This window comes from Stigmatopora argus, chromosome 8, assembly GCF_051989625.1.
Source record: "Stigmatopora argus isolate UIUO_Sarg chromosome 8, RoL_Sarg_1.0, whole genome shotgun sequence".
NCBI lineage: Eukaryota > Metazoa > Chordata > Actinopteri > Syngnathiformes > Syngnathidae > Stigmatopora > Stigmatopora argus.
Genome location: NC_135394.1, coordinates 5,312,487 through 5,329,816, shown reverse-complemented (window position 1 = coordinate 5,329,816; position 17,330 = coordinate 5,312,487). Strand labels below are relative to the sequence as shown.

The 17,330-nt window shown below is 37.7% G+C and overlaps 2 protein-coding genes across 8 annotated transcripts in view; both read right to left on the bottom strand.

Annotated features, from left to right (window-relative positions):
* The window catches only part of rabgap1l (RAB GTPase activating protein 1-like), a 94,216-nt gene that overhangs the window by 50,777 nt on the left and 26,109 nt on the right, over nt 1-17,330 (bottom strand). The gene's annotated exons all lie outside the window — the stretch shown is intronic.
* gpr52 (G protein-coupled receptor 52) lies at nt 6,805-12,782 on the bottom strand. The gene has a single exon (XM_077608050.1). It carries the CDS (start codon nt 10,526-10,528, stop codon nt 9,410-9,412), a length of 1,119 nt encoding a protein of 372 aa, XP_077464176.1. The 5' UTR covers nt 10,529-12,782; the 3' UTR covers nt 6,805-9,409.

Below are 17,330 nucleotides of genomic sequence, written 5' to 3'. Positions count from 1 at the left end.
ATAAGCTATTGCTACGATATTCAAGAGGACAGCAGTACGGTAATTAAAAAACAGCACTCCTGAGACCTTTATCCTTGGTTGTTGGCAAGGAACTTTCAAGCTGCTTCCCTCGAGGCTTTAGAGGGGGTGGCAACATCTGGCCCACTGAGCAGATTGCTAATTCATCTGCCTTTGTAACTATGCCATGGCATTTTAATGGTCAGGCTGGTTCTACATTTCATTACGCTATGTTGGGAATGATGTGAACAGAAATGTGAGTTATGATTTCGCTTACAGCTAACAGCAGGCAAGAATGCAGCGTTATAAAAACTCATTTGAACTAATCGAGGTTTGCATATTTTTGATTAAATTACGTTTTGCAAATGAGTACGCTTCAAGGTTAAGTCTCAGGTTCCCATGACTATACATTGTACAAAATGTGATGAAATGCACTTCTGTTAGAGCAAAAAATGGAAATACATGAAATAATTCTGATACAAATATTCTATGGACGTGAGTTTGTGTATACAGAATGGAAGAATACTTTTAAAGGAATGATATCCACTGTTGGCTAAGGTAAGAGGATGTTGTGCTGGTGCAGATTAGCTGTTTTCAACCAGCACCCAGAGGACATTATTGACAACGAAGGCTCTGCCCGATGCTTAATGCCATCACAGAAGAATATTTTAAGTCTAGTCATGGGTGTTGTGACAAATTTAAAAAAGACAGATGTCAACAGTAGGCAATAAAGCAGCTATGTTAGCGCTGACAGGGATTAGTCAATAGTTAACCAAGTAGCCTGCCATGGGGATTTTATTTTGTTGCCTTTAGAAATATAGTGACTTATTGTTTTTAGTTAACTGTTTTAGGGGACTGTCTTTGACTAGTGGGACTTGTGATCTGTGGCTCCTTCTACAAGCCACTGTATGCAGAGGACACTCTTGGCATGTTCATGTTAATTTAGTTAATATACATGAATGGATTGTTTTTCTTAGGTTTTTACATTTTATAGTCAGCTGTGCGCTATAGTGCGGCAATTACAGAATTTGCTTTTGGGGGCCACACAAAACAATGTGTTGTGGTGAATCTGACCCTCCGACCTTGAGTTTGATAGCTGTGCACTAGAATAAAACTCATCGTTTTAATGAAAATGATGGCTATATTGCTACTGCAGGTTATCTCAGCATTAGTAATTTTCATTGAACCCCTCCCAAAAACCCTGACATTTCAAAATGACTGATATTAAGCAACCTGTGTTTATTTTCTTTTTGGACTCACATACGTTATTAAAGGACGACAACAGTTTTAAATTATATATAGTAAATTAGTCATAAAATGTTATTTTCAAAATATATGGTCCTCTCCAAAGTATTCGTAAATTGACAGCAATTTCACGGTTTATTGATCGAAAACATTTTGTTTTGGCAATTGTAGATGAATATAGATGATTATGTGATAAGACCTCAAGATAATGGTTTGGTCAGCCTCGTTGAACTACAGTCTTCCCTTGATTATCGCAACTTCACTTATCGCGAATTAAATTCTTCACGATTTTTTTCTGCTATTAATTATTTTAAAAAATATATTTTTTCTTAAGTTCATAAAAATGTGAAAATCGACGCTGAAACTCGTAAGTGGAAGCCCCTCTTGCTACGAGGACTCAGCACTGGAGGGGGAAAAAAAGGTAGTTATAATAGGGGTGACCCTAGTTTTTCGATTATCGATTGTCTGGTCTACATTAACCGCGATATTCGAGGGATTACTGTATTGATTCTTATGAATTTCACCACATTAAATATTTTGTCAATTGCACACAAACATTCATGATTTGTATAACACAAATACTAAATCTCATTCATTTAATGGAATGGATGATATTTTCCTATATTCTACAATATAGTTTTGTTTCACAAGGCTAAATGCACCAAATTCAATACACAGAACAATCTAAACACCAATGAAGAGCAGCTGCATTAATTTTCAATCAGCCTTAGGCATGTTTCCATGTGGTATCATTAATCTACTACAAGCTGTATCTTTTAATGGCTAATTAAATTGGCAAAGTGCTGGCGTCTTCAACAATGTGAAAACGTGTAAAATCTACAAATATGAATAATGAGTAGCATAAAATGGATGATGAGTTTTCATCTCAGAAAATAACTGATACAAGGACACAACATAAGCAAGAAAGAATATACAAATCAGAGGATGAACAGAATACTTTCATGGAACATTAAATCAAATGAAGGGACATCAGATTTGGGAGGAACACTTTTTTTATAATCTAACACCTGCCTCAGTCTACTTTGCCATCAGTAACTAGACATTTGAATTTGAGCCATACTCACCACTTTCTGCTCATTACGGGGAAAGGTAAAATACATTAACTCCAATTTTATTCATTACTTCAGGTTTCAAGCCTTTTGTTTGTTTCACTACCTGTCTATCAATGGTCTCATTAACTGCTATCCAAATTGTAAAATTCAACTATTGAAAAAGGCATGGTTTGCTCTGTACATTTCTGGGAGCATTAGGACAAACTACATATGAAACATTATCTACAGTAGCGTATGTGGTCGATTGGTCGCTGGTCGATTGGTCGCCGGCCTTTTGGTCACCGGCCATTTGGTCGCCGGTCATTTGGTCGCCCGGACCGCGACAACGGGCGACCAAAAGACCGGTGACCAAAAGACCGACGACCAAAAGACCGGTGACCAAAAGACCGACGACCAAAAGACCGGTGACCAAAAGACCGACGCCCAAAAGACCGGTGACCAAAAGACCGACGACCAAACAAGGTAAAACAACACGGTCTATGCATCAATAAAAGCCAACAATGGTCCTGAGCAGTTTCACTGAGCCGACGTGTGAGTGTATAAGAGTTTGTATGTACATGAGTTGTACCCTTAGGAAGGTACGTCAGTCAGGGTCTTAACAAGTTCTCCAACAAAAAACAATAAAAGTACGGGAAATTTTGAGCTTTTCTTTAGCCTAATAATTAATAGGGCAGTAAGTATGACTAAATAGTAATTTGCAGTTTGTATTTAGGGAATTTGAGCAACGATTTAAATGGTAATTATCAATAACCTTCCGGGCGACCAAAAGACCGGCGACCAATCGACCGTGTACCCTACAGTAGTAGTGTAAGAGAGATACATTGTCAGTCTGTGAGCGTAAGTAGAAACATTTGAGTAATTCAAATCAGCAGATGGAAAAACAATTTTCTGGAGAACCCCATGTTTGTGACATCCAAACCAACAATAGTAAAGATAGTGTGAAAGCTAATGAAAATTCAAAATGAATAAGCTAAATACAAGAATACTAACTATTTCAGACCGATGCTAAAAATATTTTGTACAAATGTTGTCCCAATATAAATTGAGTTTTTACATTTGACGTTACTACACTTTCGCCTAACTAATGGGCCGCCATTCTTGCCATCTACCAAAGATTGTAGATGTACACACAAACACACGCCGCTTTACGTTTACATCATTTTTCAAATGTCAATCATCTCTAGTGGATCTTGACTTTTTATTCCAACAAACAATGGATCAGTCAGAAGAACCGTGTTGCATTTGGGTGCAAAAAAATGGAGTCATAAAATATATTGAATATCCCTTGAGGATGAGCGGTGTCAGGCAGCTTGCTGCAAATGAAAGGGAAAACTTTGTTCCAAATCACACATTTCACGTCAGGTATGAATATTTATTGTCCTTCCCCAAGGTTGATGGAGAGATTTTTTTTTGTACAAGTGCTGTTTAATGAGTACATTGCTCTGTGTAATGTGCATCCATCATGTACTGGCCTATGGACAATGATGTACAGAGGAGGTAGTTAATTTCTGAATATATTCAGTCACACAAGTGGAGTTAATGTACACGGATAGCTTTTTATTATTCTAGAAATATTATGCCATATGGCACTAGCTATATTAAAATGAGAGCAATGAGTCTGAGGGGTTTTTCATCAATAAAGCCTCTTTTATGAGTTCTACCACAAAGTACTTGTAAGCTTCAAGGCTTTTCTACACTTTTAAAGTTCGTTGAGTATTACTACTCAAGGTATTCATAAGGTAATTATTTGTCCTGGCATTTCAGATTCGGCACATCCGAGGCCACTTAAATGCCTTTCAAGCATGTAGTTTGCCCTACCCGTGAAGTCAGTTTAGAGTCACATAGTGTTTTACAACCAGATATGGCAAAATGGATTATGGGTAAAAAATAATCTAATCAGCGCCCAATAGATTTGGTTGTATACGAACGTAAAGCAATCAGATGCCAAAATCTTTGGAATGCAACATGCCGGCTTGAGTAGATGGGAATATTTTGGAAAATCCTGACGCATTGTCCTAGATTTATTAAAATGGGTATGAAATTAGCAAAAGGTCATCTTTATGCTGATAACCCTAAAGTTGGTATTCTCCATGTTATGAAAGTGATAAGGAAAGGAGCGACTATTTTTTTTAAACATCTTTTACAATTTAAGGAATTGCAAAGGTTCTGTGACCAGGGGAGTCGTTTCATTGCTTTATGTCAAATGATGAAATTAAATTATCCCGAGAGAGAAATTGAGAAATCCACAGCAGCGAGCTAGTACCCAAGTGTATAAGGTAAACACTACGCTTCTGAGTCATCTGCCAGTGTTTGCCAAGGTGATCCTTTTGTAATCGAAATGTGAAATGTTTGAGCAGTAACAAAAAGGTATTTAGAGGAACCCGCAGATAATTATAGAAAAAAAACTATTGTGAATTTATTGATATACTGTAAGTAGAAGTGAACTGAAGTCAAGGTATTTTTCGGGGACAGGCATTATGTATTTATAAAAAAATACTTTAACTGGTGAATGTTGTTGTCACATCCAATTGGCATGAGAGTCAAAAATGTGTATTGTGTCATACACAGTGGGAAAGTAAAAGTACAGGTGGCTGTTATTGGCACCCCAAGCTCAACAACACAGGCAGGTCTCACTTAGTATTGGAGCCAAGCCAAAAAGGAGCAGGCAATGGAAAATGGTGAACATGGAAGTTGGCATATCTGGTATCTCTATGAGTAACCACTGAACTGTGAACCAAGATAGAAAAAGCTAATGCTTAAGAACAACTACTGGCCTTGTAATAGATATGTTGTGCTTGTCATTTTCAACTGTGTATACCAGTGCATTTATGCTTATAATATAATAGGATGTGCCAAACCACAACAAATATTCCGGAAAGCAACTATTTGTGATTGGTCTAAAATCTAAATGTAACATAATCTTGAGATTTTTTAGAGACTTATGCACGACTTTTCGTGGGAACAGGAGTAGTTGTTTTTGTGTAAATAGGCCAAAGAAACTGATGTGTGTCATAGTGCAAAGTGACAATCAGAAACGCCGCTTTTTTGGGGGTTGCAACTAGCACATTCATTCATTCATCTTCCATACCGCGCATCCTGGAAATGGTTGCAGGGGTTGCTGGAACCTAACCCAGCTGACTTTGGGCGAAAGGCAGACTACACCCTAGACTGGTCGCCAGTCAGCCGTAGGGCACAGAGAGAGAGACAAACGACTATACGAACTCACAATCATACCGCCACCAGCGGAAATCGAGCCCTTGCCTGCCCGCACCGAAGTCAAGCGAGTGAACTTTAAGACCACGAGGCGGCTCGCAACTAGCACATATTTAAATTCTTGCAATTATTTGGATTTTTGTTAAACTGAACATCTAGTTTTGAAAAAAAAATGTTGCAGTGCAACCACCAAGTGGCAATCACATGCACAAAAGAAGTGGCTTCCCCTAAATTATGACTTCCCCACCTCAAAGAAGGTCAGATGGTCTCGTTCAATTAAAAACGGAAAGATGAGCAAAAGCTGCAGGAAGCAGTGCACGTAAGCCAATTTTGGATATAAAAGGGAATTCCTTATATGATCGAGGTCATGAATACTGAGCACATCTCAGCTTGGAGAGCTACTGTTGATTTGCTTGAATAATATGAGCAGGGATTTTGTTTCCCTATTCTTAGCATAAAATACAATCTTTCAGAGTTGAAAATGAAAAGATTAAACCATTTTGAATGAATGAAATTAAAATATTCTAAAAAAATAAATATTTAAATCTTATTTACAAGACTGCTACACACTGCTAGGGTAAATATTTTTTTTGAACATAACTGGGTTAGACATGGGCAGGTGGGCATGTATATACAGTAGCTATCAATATAACGTGTTCCCTGTATTTTACTGTATTTCTTGATGTGACTGCTAACAAAAGCAGCAGGGTGGATTCTAAAGCATTCTGGGCAGTATAATAAACAAATATCAGCCAAATGCTTCAGAACTCATTAGAGTGAGCTTTTTGCAGATGGATAAAGACAAAAAGCGTAACAAGAGAGAAATCAAAGAATTTGAATGTCGGAGAATGGCCAAGTCAATCAGCTGACTTGGATCTTATTAAGCATGCATTTTACTCTTAAAAGATAAAACTCAAGGAAAAATTCCCCAAGAATAATGAGGAACTGAAGACAGCCTTAAGCCTGGAGGAGCGTAAAAGCACCAGTGGTGAAATCTAACATCTGGTCTGTGCATTGTACACTCCATGCTTAAATTGACAACAAAGGATTTGCAACCCAGTACTAAAATGTTAAAGTTGGATTCATGATTGTTAATTTGCCCCATTTGCCTCAGTTATGAAATCAGGGGTTCACACCCAGGATGTGACCTTCCTTTGGGGAGTTTACAATGCTATGTGGATTGTTGGGAACACTGTCAATTGTGCGTAGGCGGAAGGTTGGTTCACTGCACTATATTATTTCAAATATAATGAGCACCCAAGTAACTCAAATCCAGTTACTGTTATTGTCACCTTTATTTGGTTGGCAGCAACAGCAAAACAGATCCCTTTGACAACATTTCCAAAATAAAAAAATAGATACTGTCCTAACAACACACTGTTTCTTATAGTCAAAACATCAGTAGCCTATTACTTCCATACAATATCTTTTTTTTTAATTTATTTGCTGTACAATAGGTTTTAAACACACATAGACTTTAGGCATTTACAGATTGTGCAAAGGTTTACACACAGTATTTTCAATAAATACTGTAATAGTTTAATTCAAAAACATTTTTAACTGCACCTTTATTTCCCAAAATTTCCAATGTGATTTTTTTCTTCTTCCAGACATTGCTCCTGACTATGAATTTAATGGGCCTTGGAGACAGATAGCCAAACACAAATTGAAATTAGCTTTAAAAAAAAAACACAACAAAACAATAAGGATTTTGGAAACGTCTGACCCAATACTATAAACCCACTACGTTTTGAATTGGATGATATTTTGGTACCAAATCTAAAAGTTTTGCACTAACGTTACATTGTTGTTACCGTACGAGTATACAAATATTCAGGCTCCATCAATGATCTACTCCAAAGCACGAGTACCGTTTTCAGAGCACATTTCATAAAAATTCATTAACAGAACAGATAGCATTTAACACAGCTATTCTGTGTTAATCAATTGGTATTCCTCATATATGTCATGTTGCCACAGAATCTAGACTAAGTTTATTTATTTATTTTTAAGAAACAGTTCTGACATCAGACAGTTTTCCATATGTCCACTTGAAGGAACTACAGCATTTAAATCTCCTGTGTGCCAAATAGGAATCTTACTATTGTTTAGGCTTCTATGATAAGTTGGTCTGACAGTTACATTTTTGAGATTTTCAAACTAATATACGACTAGGAAACTAATCTGTAAAAACACATCATATATGTTTTGGTCAATATGAAGTTAACAGTATTGTCATGGCTTTGGGCACAGCAGAATGTAGTGTAAAGTTTAATATAATAAACCTCACATAGAATTGGGATACGCCTTCAATTGTTTAACACGCAAAATTGGGAAATGTCAAAGATACTTCTCACCAAACACAGGTTTTGGGCAAAACAGAAGAAATCCACAATATGCTATTAAACATAATTATGCAATAGTCCTATTTTCGCAAAATTATTTCATGATAACCAGACAAAAACAAAAACCAATGCAGCATTCATAGTGCATGAAACTAGTAGACAATGATCACATGTTCATGTATTTTGCCTTCAACGACCGCTCTTTACGAACCTGACAACAACAGAAAAAAAACCTACATGAATAGAGAATGAATTTCCCAATTAGGTACCGAGATGAAAATGTCTCTTTAACGATAAATTAAGAGAAACTAAATTGGGCCCAGAACCATTTTGATAAAAGAAAAAAGAAAATAAGAAAGCTCATGTTCAAAAGTGTGTAAAGACAAGACAGATTGGTGCATACTGTATGTACAGCTTCTGCATAACAGGAGACGGTGTAACTGTGTTCAAATGTTGAAATATTAATAATTCCAAACAATAATCTTGACTATTTTAATTTACTACAGCTGGTTCTGGCTTCTGAGGACAAAGAAATTTAGACAACGGTCTCAGAATCAGTAGATATGTCCCCACAACACTAGTGAAGATAGGTTTTATATCAAATGGATTGATACAGGGATTTGAATGTTTAAATACCAAGAAAGCAATTGCTCTGAAATATTTTAATTGTTTTTAATATTTAAAAAGCATTTCAAAAATTCTGATTGACCTTCAGTTTACCTGTTATATAAATATAAAACATGACAACTCTTGTCTATCAATTGCCAAATGTTATGGAATGCTCATCTTCAGTAATCAAAATAAGAATAAAGGGTTTATACTGTTAAAGAATATAATTTGAAAAATTACAACAAAGAGGAAATATGTCAGGAGCCTATTCATTAAAGTCCTAAAACCAATTATTTTGTTTTGCTAATACTGAAGTGTATATCCGATCACATTGTTGTCACTGTGTTGTTTGAAGGTCTTTTCTGTTTCAGTTTGAATAAACAGCTGAATTTTTAAATTGCTAAATATCCTGTAGCTAATGACAACCAATTAAAAATGTGGATTGAGACGTGGCAGATATCGTGATGTTCCTTATAATCTTAAATGGATTTCAAAAGCTAAAACAGCATCACGGCTGTCAACAGATTAATAGTCATTAACAACCTCCAAATACATCTATACATAGGCATGTTGGGAGGGGATTTTGCAGAGCTAATTTCAACCAAAATATTCATTTGATGCTACATTCTAAAAAAAAAATCTGGAAATAAATCAGTGGCATGGCCAGGCCTGATGTCAAAGAAGCCATCCTATGTGATCGAGTGCAAGAATTCCCAATTTTTGACTCTTTAATTGAAAATGTTTTCAATGTAAATAATTCACACTTGTACTCAAAATTTAAAGCATCTTGCCCAGAGGAATAACACTAGTATCAAGTTAAAAACATACCTTACTTTGTTTTGTTTTTACTCTGAATTAAATAATGATGTGATGTACGTGGTTTGTAATGTCCAGTCCATTTCGTGATACTTTTAAAAAGTCACAAATTCAGATGGAGCAGGAGTTCGCCCGTTTTCTTGGTTTTGGCTTTCCAAGGTCCCGGTCATCAGCAGCACAGTGGCTGAAGGAGCAAAGTGTCTGTGAGAGCCTGCGCATGCCTAAGCGAAACACACTGTTGGACAGGCTGTAGATGAGACAGTTGCAAAAACTGTTGCTAATTGCTAGCCAAGTGGTAATGAAGGAAAGCGCTGGGCTGTCCAGGACATGGGAACTTTCCAACACAAAGTATATGATGTAGGGTAGCCAGAGCATATAGAAAACGCTTGTAATTCGGAAGAGCACCATCGCATAGCGTCGATCAGGTCCATGTCCTCCTTGATGGCCATCCCGATCTCCTTCGACAGTTTCCATCTCTTGGCTTGGAAAACGTGCCCGTCGTTCATTGATCTCCCTATTGTGCTGCTGGCAAATCCGAAAGATGTGGTAGTAGGTAAAACAGACCACAAGTGCAGCAGGTGCATATAGCAAACAGACAACAAACCCCGTAAAGAGGGCTGAGGTTGGCCAAGAACGTGCACACCATTCAAAAATGTCCCCGTGGTAGCCAGGCTTGCCCCACCCAAAAAAAGAGGGCAAGAAGACCAGGCTAGAGTAAACCCAAATGAGGGTGATGCAGCCTCGTAGCCGGCACGGCGTTACCAGTTGGTTGTAGGATAGCGGTTTAGTTATAGCCAGATAGCGGTCCACACTGATACATGCCAAACAGGCCATCGAAACACTTTTGAGAACAGAGATGACATAGCTGAAGACCTGACAGGTGATCGGCTCCTGGACACTTGGCGGGTAGTGGAGCAGAGACAATGTGGGCACCAGGCAGCTGAGACCTACCAGAAGATCTGCATAAGCCATGGTCTGAATGAAGTAGCTGGTGTTGTAGTGATGCAACAACGGGGCACAGTGGAATACGAAGATCACCGTTAAGTTACCAGCTATAATCAGCACTGTCAGGAGTACAACAACAGCAGTCTCTAGGATGCAAGCCTCCAAGCCTTCTTTTAGCCCCCAGCCTAAGGGACAGGAGTGGTTCGAAGCACGGACGGAAAATACGTCTCCATGACTGCTATTTAGAGTGAGCATCGGGTCAGTCGTCGTGTCAGACAGATTCATTGTTCGCGGTTGAAATCCAAGTGGGACAGGTTAATGGTGCAACGTCCATAAGGCAACAGCATAAAACTGCAAATTGCCTTTTCCTCTCCCACTCTTCTCCAGGTCCCTGTAGCCACCTTCACTTAATAGAACTTAATACACTATCCTTGCTCTCTTTTGCCTGACTCTCACATTGATGAGTCTCAATCAAGGGAACACTGACAGGAGAAAAATCGTTAGGGCTTTCGAAGGGATAGGACGATGCCCTTGTTTTCCACTGGCACAGCATGGCTTATGAAAGATTGTGTTGCTTTTTGGAGTCGGGGGGTGGGGGGTTCTCACACCGTTAGCAGCACAGAATTTTAGCTGAAGTGAGCATCTGTCATCAAGGTGAGCAGCTTTGCTTGCCAGCTTGTGGGCTTTATCGTCCAGTTTTAAAAGGGCTAACACCAAGAGGCTGTGATTATAAGCTGTTTGCACAAAGAAGGAGATAAGAAGTTCCGAAGGGAAGAAGTCTTATCAATTGCTTAATGTATTAAACAAAATATTTGTTAGGGTTGACTGGTTCCCAGAAGAAATTAAATATGTGAGCAACATATTGACTGATATTTAATACAGAGATAATAAAAATGCTAACTGTAGCTGCCGTTGTAATTTCTTGGTGAGTGGATATCCTTTCCTGGCTGTCTTAGTTCTCAAACAACATTCACATGTCACTCACATCTTGAATAAACTCACAAGTTTTACTGTATAAAGGCGTTGCTGTGTTTGTCATTTAACAGCAAGCTTCTCTTATTTTGGTGGTCCTCTTGTCAGTGTCTGGAGCTCATGTATGTCTAACCATTGTGAGAGTCAAAACACAGACACAGGCTAAAAAAAACATGGGGATCTCCACAGAAGATAATGTCACAAGTCTCTCAGCACACACAGCGTATTGGAGGGCAGTGTCAAGGTATCCATGTGTTTAAAAAAAGGAAGTCCGATATATACTACAATGTTTTTTTCACACAAGGGTTCCAGGAATTCAACTTTTGAGTGGTAATCCAAGAGTCCAAAATGTTCTTATGAAATTATGGACTTTGAAGTTAGAAAAAAAAATTAAGCAAAAAGATTGTAGGGCATGAAATGTTAGACTCCCATGCAGACAGGTGAGCAGACTCTAGGAGCAATGAGAGGCCAGCTGAATAACTCAGTGCTCCACTCACTTTGACTCCTCAGCAATTCAGTGTCACACAGAGAGCAGGTGTAAGGACAATCTGCCAACCACGTTTTTCATCTCACAAACTCTTGATTTGCATTTTTTCCTGTTGAAATTTGATGCACGGAAAATCAAAGATTTGGCCCATTTTCTTCCAGTTATCATTGTGACCAGGAATCTTGTAACCTTATGCTAGTTGTAGCGGGATGGAGTCCAGCAGAGGCTTTCCTTTAACTCTTGTCTCAGTACGGAGAAAAAAAAAATACTTGCTGGGGTGTTCCACATACAAACATAAAAAAGGTAAAAAACAAAAAGAAAAAGTCCCAATCACGATCCCAGTTTTAAGCACTGCCCTCTGGAAAACGTACCCAGTAATTCCGTAGCAGGATAACTCATGTGTAAATCCTTTGTAGTTGGCACTAAGACGGAGATGAAGCGGAATACAGTAAGTAAAAAGCAAATTAAAAAATGATGACTGCGCAGATGGAATTGTGCTATTTCTGCAGCTAGCGAAACAATGGGATGAAGAGTCCCTCAGCCCTGGTGCAGTAAGAAAGAGAGATGCTGTGACTGGCTTACACTTCCCTACCTCCCTCCCTCTCTTTTTAGCTCGCACACTCAATCTCTCTCTGTACATGCACGCACACAGACGCGCACACGCAAGTGCACTCACCCACCCGCCTTTTGCTTATACTGACGAACTCCTCTACTCACAGCTTTACCTGAGGCTCAATGCTATTATTTTGTCCATCACAAAAACCTTTTCTTAGTGGTAGGTACACATGCACTTATGATAAATATTAACAATATCGCTAAACTTTTATTTTAATAACAAACCACAGCTCTCTATTATTCACTTTAGTTAGTTTCATTCTGAAAACCTTTTCATCCCACATACAATCTGTTTCTTACCTTGGGATGCATTCATTTAACTGTATTCCTACCACAACACTTGTGTGCAATGGTGTTATTTTGTACATGCATCTTTATGTAAACCAATGTTGTGCTTAAGATCAAACTATATAGGACCAAGACGTTGCCTGAGACCTGAGCTCACTGACACCAAAACAAGACTTTAGGGTATGGTTCCCCAACCAACGGGCTACGTATAGATACTAGGCCGTAAAATAAATACCGTATTTTCATGACTATAAGGCGCACCGCATTATAAGGCGCACCGCATTATAAGGCGCACCCTCAATGAATGACACATTTTAATTTTTTTCCCCCATATATGAAGTAGAGAGAGAGTAGAGAAAATTTAAGACTTTTAAGTGCGCCTTGGTAAGTGTTTTGGTTTTAAGCCCGGCGCACACCTGCCGCCACTGACACTCAAGTGTAAGGATCAGAAACAAATGGCGCGCTGCACTTTAGGGTCGCCAGATTAAAAAGACAGAGCAACAACAACTCACCCAATCTGGCAACACTGTTTCACCTACAGACTCACTGTGCAAGCCCTGTTCATACAACAAATATGGCAGCGAGCGTACTGTGGGCACGTTTCAGAAACTCGTGTATTTCATAGCAGTCCTAACCGAGCTTTGTGTGCTGTAAACAGCACTGTATACTGTGCAGATGGTGCAATGCCAATGGCAATGGGAAACTCCAAAAGTGTCTCTCACATCTTCATGTTCTTGCCACAATGAATAAAGCCATTTCCACAGCATTCATAATTATGCCTCCATCCTTGAAATAAAATAAGTGGCAGCTTTCTTGTGCATCAATGAAAAACTGATGCTTGCTGAAGTCTTTTGCCTTAATGTTGCATAGGCCGTAGGGGAAAATGATCATGTGCTGACCAGTTAGCGGGGATAAAAAGGTGTGGGACCAGTACTTTAGAGAGCCGAGACCAAGACCAGCTGAGGGGAAGACAAGATGAAGACAAGCATAGCACTGGTGCGGTCAGCGTGCTATCACCAAACTGTTACCAACAAAGGTGCAGAAGCATGGAATTATTTTACTGGGGCAATATTTTGATGAAATCAAGAGAGTACAACTTTGTGCGAACTTGGTATAGCCTGTTCCAGCATGACTTTGCATTAGTGTACAATGTCAGTTAGAGACATGGTTAAGTTTTGTTTAAATTAACTATATTGTTTTTTCTTTTTTTTAAGTCCTTGACATCTAACCACCAGAACACCTTTAAGATAACTAAAAAGGTTAACGCCATATCATTTAAACCGGTCAATTAAATGCAACTGTAAAAGATTCTGAAAAACAGTGCTAATTCATGCGAGAATCTTTCCCAGAAGAGTTGAACATGTTATAGCTGCAGAAGGTGGACACAAGTGGTAATAAACCCTATGGATTATAAATGGGATGTCACGTGAAAGGCATACATAGCCTTTGAACAAATATTTTAGAAGCTATAGTGTAGATTGTGTTTCCTGGTCTTGGACAGCAGGCACCATAAAACCCGGAAAGGTATATACTCTGCAGTTTTAATGGATAGTTGCAACATTGGATAACTGCAATTCAGGTTTTGAATCACATCACAGCAGTAGTTGGGCAATTGGCCATTAATGAAAACTAACTTATAAAGACTATAATCAGGTTTTGCCAGATTGCTTAGTATGCAGAAGACTTAATCTAGACATTGATTTATACCAGTCATGAACGTTTTTTAAATAACACACATTAAAAAAAAAATCTGAATTATCTGTACTGTTTCTCATCAGATTCAGTTAGTTTGGATATCTTTTCTTAAGATAGCTAGCATTTTGAATAATTTGGTCAGTCAAATAGAAATGGAACAGCTCTCTCTGAAAAGAGCTTGTGAATGGAGTCCTCAACACAGAGCTGTTCACCTTTGGATGTGGACACTGATGAAAAACATGACCAGAAGGCAACTGTTAATTATTCATTCTTCTGACAAACTGAGCCAGTGTGGCCACTTGGGGAGAGAGAGAAGAAAAAAAAGAAAAGAAAAGAAAAACTATTCAATACAAGATCGAACTTGCAGTTATTGTATCCTTTCTTATTAAGACTCACAGGCAAAAACTTTAATATTTTGTGTAAAATTAGCTTTAGTTTGTTGTATGAAGGTTAAGACAATAAAAAGTGAACAAAAGCAATACATTCTATTCGAGAGTTATATATATATAATTCAATTTAGTTCCTTGGAGATGATATAGATAAATCTTAAAGATCAAGTATGAATAGTGTAACAAGTGATGGATGTTACAAACATATATTCTCATGCAGTACGTTTACAATGTCAATCTCAAGTGGATAGCTAGTACTTTACTTGCATCTTTTTTATTTGTTTACACTTGATACATAATGCAAGAAAGAGTGCCCAAGACTAAGCTCATGTTTATTAATTCATAACCATAATGTTTTGCATTGTTTTGGTATTACGAATGTTTTCATTATATATATATATATATATATATATATATATATATATATATATATATATATATATATATATATATATATAGTTTAAATCACTATTTAAATAATTTGCCTTATAAATTGTTGTTTTTATTTCCTGTGGAAAAACAACTTTCAAGGTTGAGAATCAAAAATGGATGTCCACAGAATCAGGATTGTTCTCTGAAGAATTAACGCTTTTTTGCTGCTCATTTGTGAGGCAGAGTACTCAGGATATTGCATGCTGTTTATGAACGTACCGTATTTTCACAACTATAAGGCACACTTAAGTCTTAAATTTTCTCCAAAATAAACAGTGCGCCTTATAATCCAGTGCGCTTTATATATGGACCAATACTAAAATTGTTATGACGATAAAATAAAATAAATCAGTCGATAGGGTAGACCATCCTCTACAGCTCTCACAACTACGGCAAGTAGCCCCCGACTCTACTATTTTCCCTGTGGAAAAAGTACTGCGCAGTGACTGCCTGGATATATAGTTATTTTGTCAATACACCCAATGGACTGTGGCCTGGATATCGACATCAACACAGCTTTAAGAAGCGTGGCAGGCAGCGCCGAAATAGTTACACTAGCTATTAGCTAGCTACTATTTGCGAATGGATTGTGGCCTGGACATCGACATCAACACAGCTTTACGAAGCGTGGCAGGCAGCGCCGGAATAGTTACACTAGGTACTAGCTAGCTACTATTTGCGAATGGATTGTGGCCGCCTGGACGAACGTATAAAAATCAGCGTTTTCGATGACTGATTTGGACAATTGTTCAATTCGGACAGAGAAAATGAGGACTTTGATGTATTTGTGATGATGACGTGAGTACATTGTAAAATGGCTAAATAAAGTACAACCGAACTCAGTTTTGCTTCCGTTGCCTTTTTAAAAATGTGTTTTTAGTGTGTGTCCGTATGTTTAAGCTGGTGTATGTTTTGCCATGCCTGGCTGCGTCTTTAAAAACCGTGCGTCCTTTGTTTGTGTCAAATACAGAAATAGCACTCGTTACTGACACTGCGGCTTAAAATATGATGTGCCTTATACAATTGAATCGAAACACAAAACATCAATCAGTATTATCATCTTTTTGTTATGCAGTTTTGTTACGAGCGCTTTCACTGAAATGCCTAAAATGTTAAGACTTTCAAATTTTTCCATATTATTTTGTATTTTTATTAATTTGGGAGAAATATAAGTAATTGTGTTATATCTGTGAACAATGGACATAAATAGAAGTCAATCAAAGCCTGTTAAATCGATTCATGACAGACTTAAAAATTTCAGCCAATATTGTATTGTTCTTCAAAGAATCTCTTCAAGAAATTGGTGATTAATATGAATAAAAACTGACAATTTGCTGAAATCATAATCCGTAACAGTTAACCACCACACTGTGGTAAAAATCCTTCTGACCACTCAGGTATAGATATTTATATTCATTATTCTCTCACTCGCACTCTCACTCATCTTGTCCTTGCTGCATGTAGGTCATGAAGCATCTCTTATTCATATGTAAAGGTTAGGTGTAAATATTTTATCCAAGAGAAACAAATAGTTGAATATTTGCTTTTGATTGATTGGTCTTTTAAAAACTCAAATATGCAACAATTTACCCAGTGTTTGTAGGTTCAGTTCATATCACGATAAAACTAGGGCTGAGCAATGGTCAAGGTTTAACGGTTCAATCTTCTGAAATCACTGAGAACAAAACGCACACTTGAGGTATTTTAAACATTGTATTTCAATAAAACTCTGAGGAAGAGACAGATACTGTATACCATTTTGCTACTATACTCAGCGGGGAAATATGACACAGAAATCCTGTGACCACAGAAGATGTTTTGGGCTGAATCTCCTTAATCCGAGCTGTCATATCAGTGTCAGAATAGCTAGAAGGCTATGCTATCACACATGAAGAACCACATGTGCACACACACTAACAGTTTTAGGACAGAATTGTGTTATATCCTCTGCCTCCACCTTAAATACCCCTTATCATTCAACCACAATAAGAATACTGACTAATGGATATCAACCTAACATAATGTAATATTCATATGAATTGTTTTTTTCTTACTAGAAGCCCAATTTTTCTCTCCCTTTGAAAGCAAAGGCTTTAATAATGAAGTCTCTAATTTATGTATTTTATGGGATAACAAGGTTCATGCTTCCCTGTCACAAAGCAAATCTTTTCAATCACAAAGCAAATCTTTTCAATTATCCAAGTTTGCT

Bases quoted from the DNA above. Each gene is read 5' to 3' on its own strand.
- gpr52 (XM_077608050.1), bottom strand. From the start codon at position 10,528: ATGAATCTGTCTGACACGACGACTGACCCGATGCTCACTCTAAATAGC.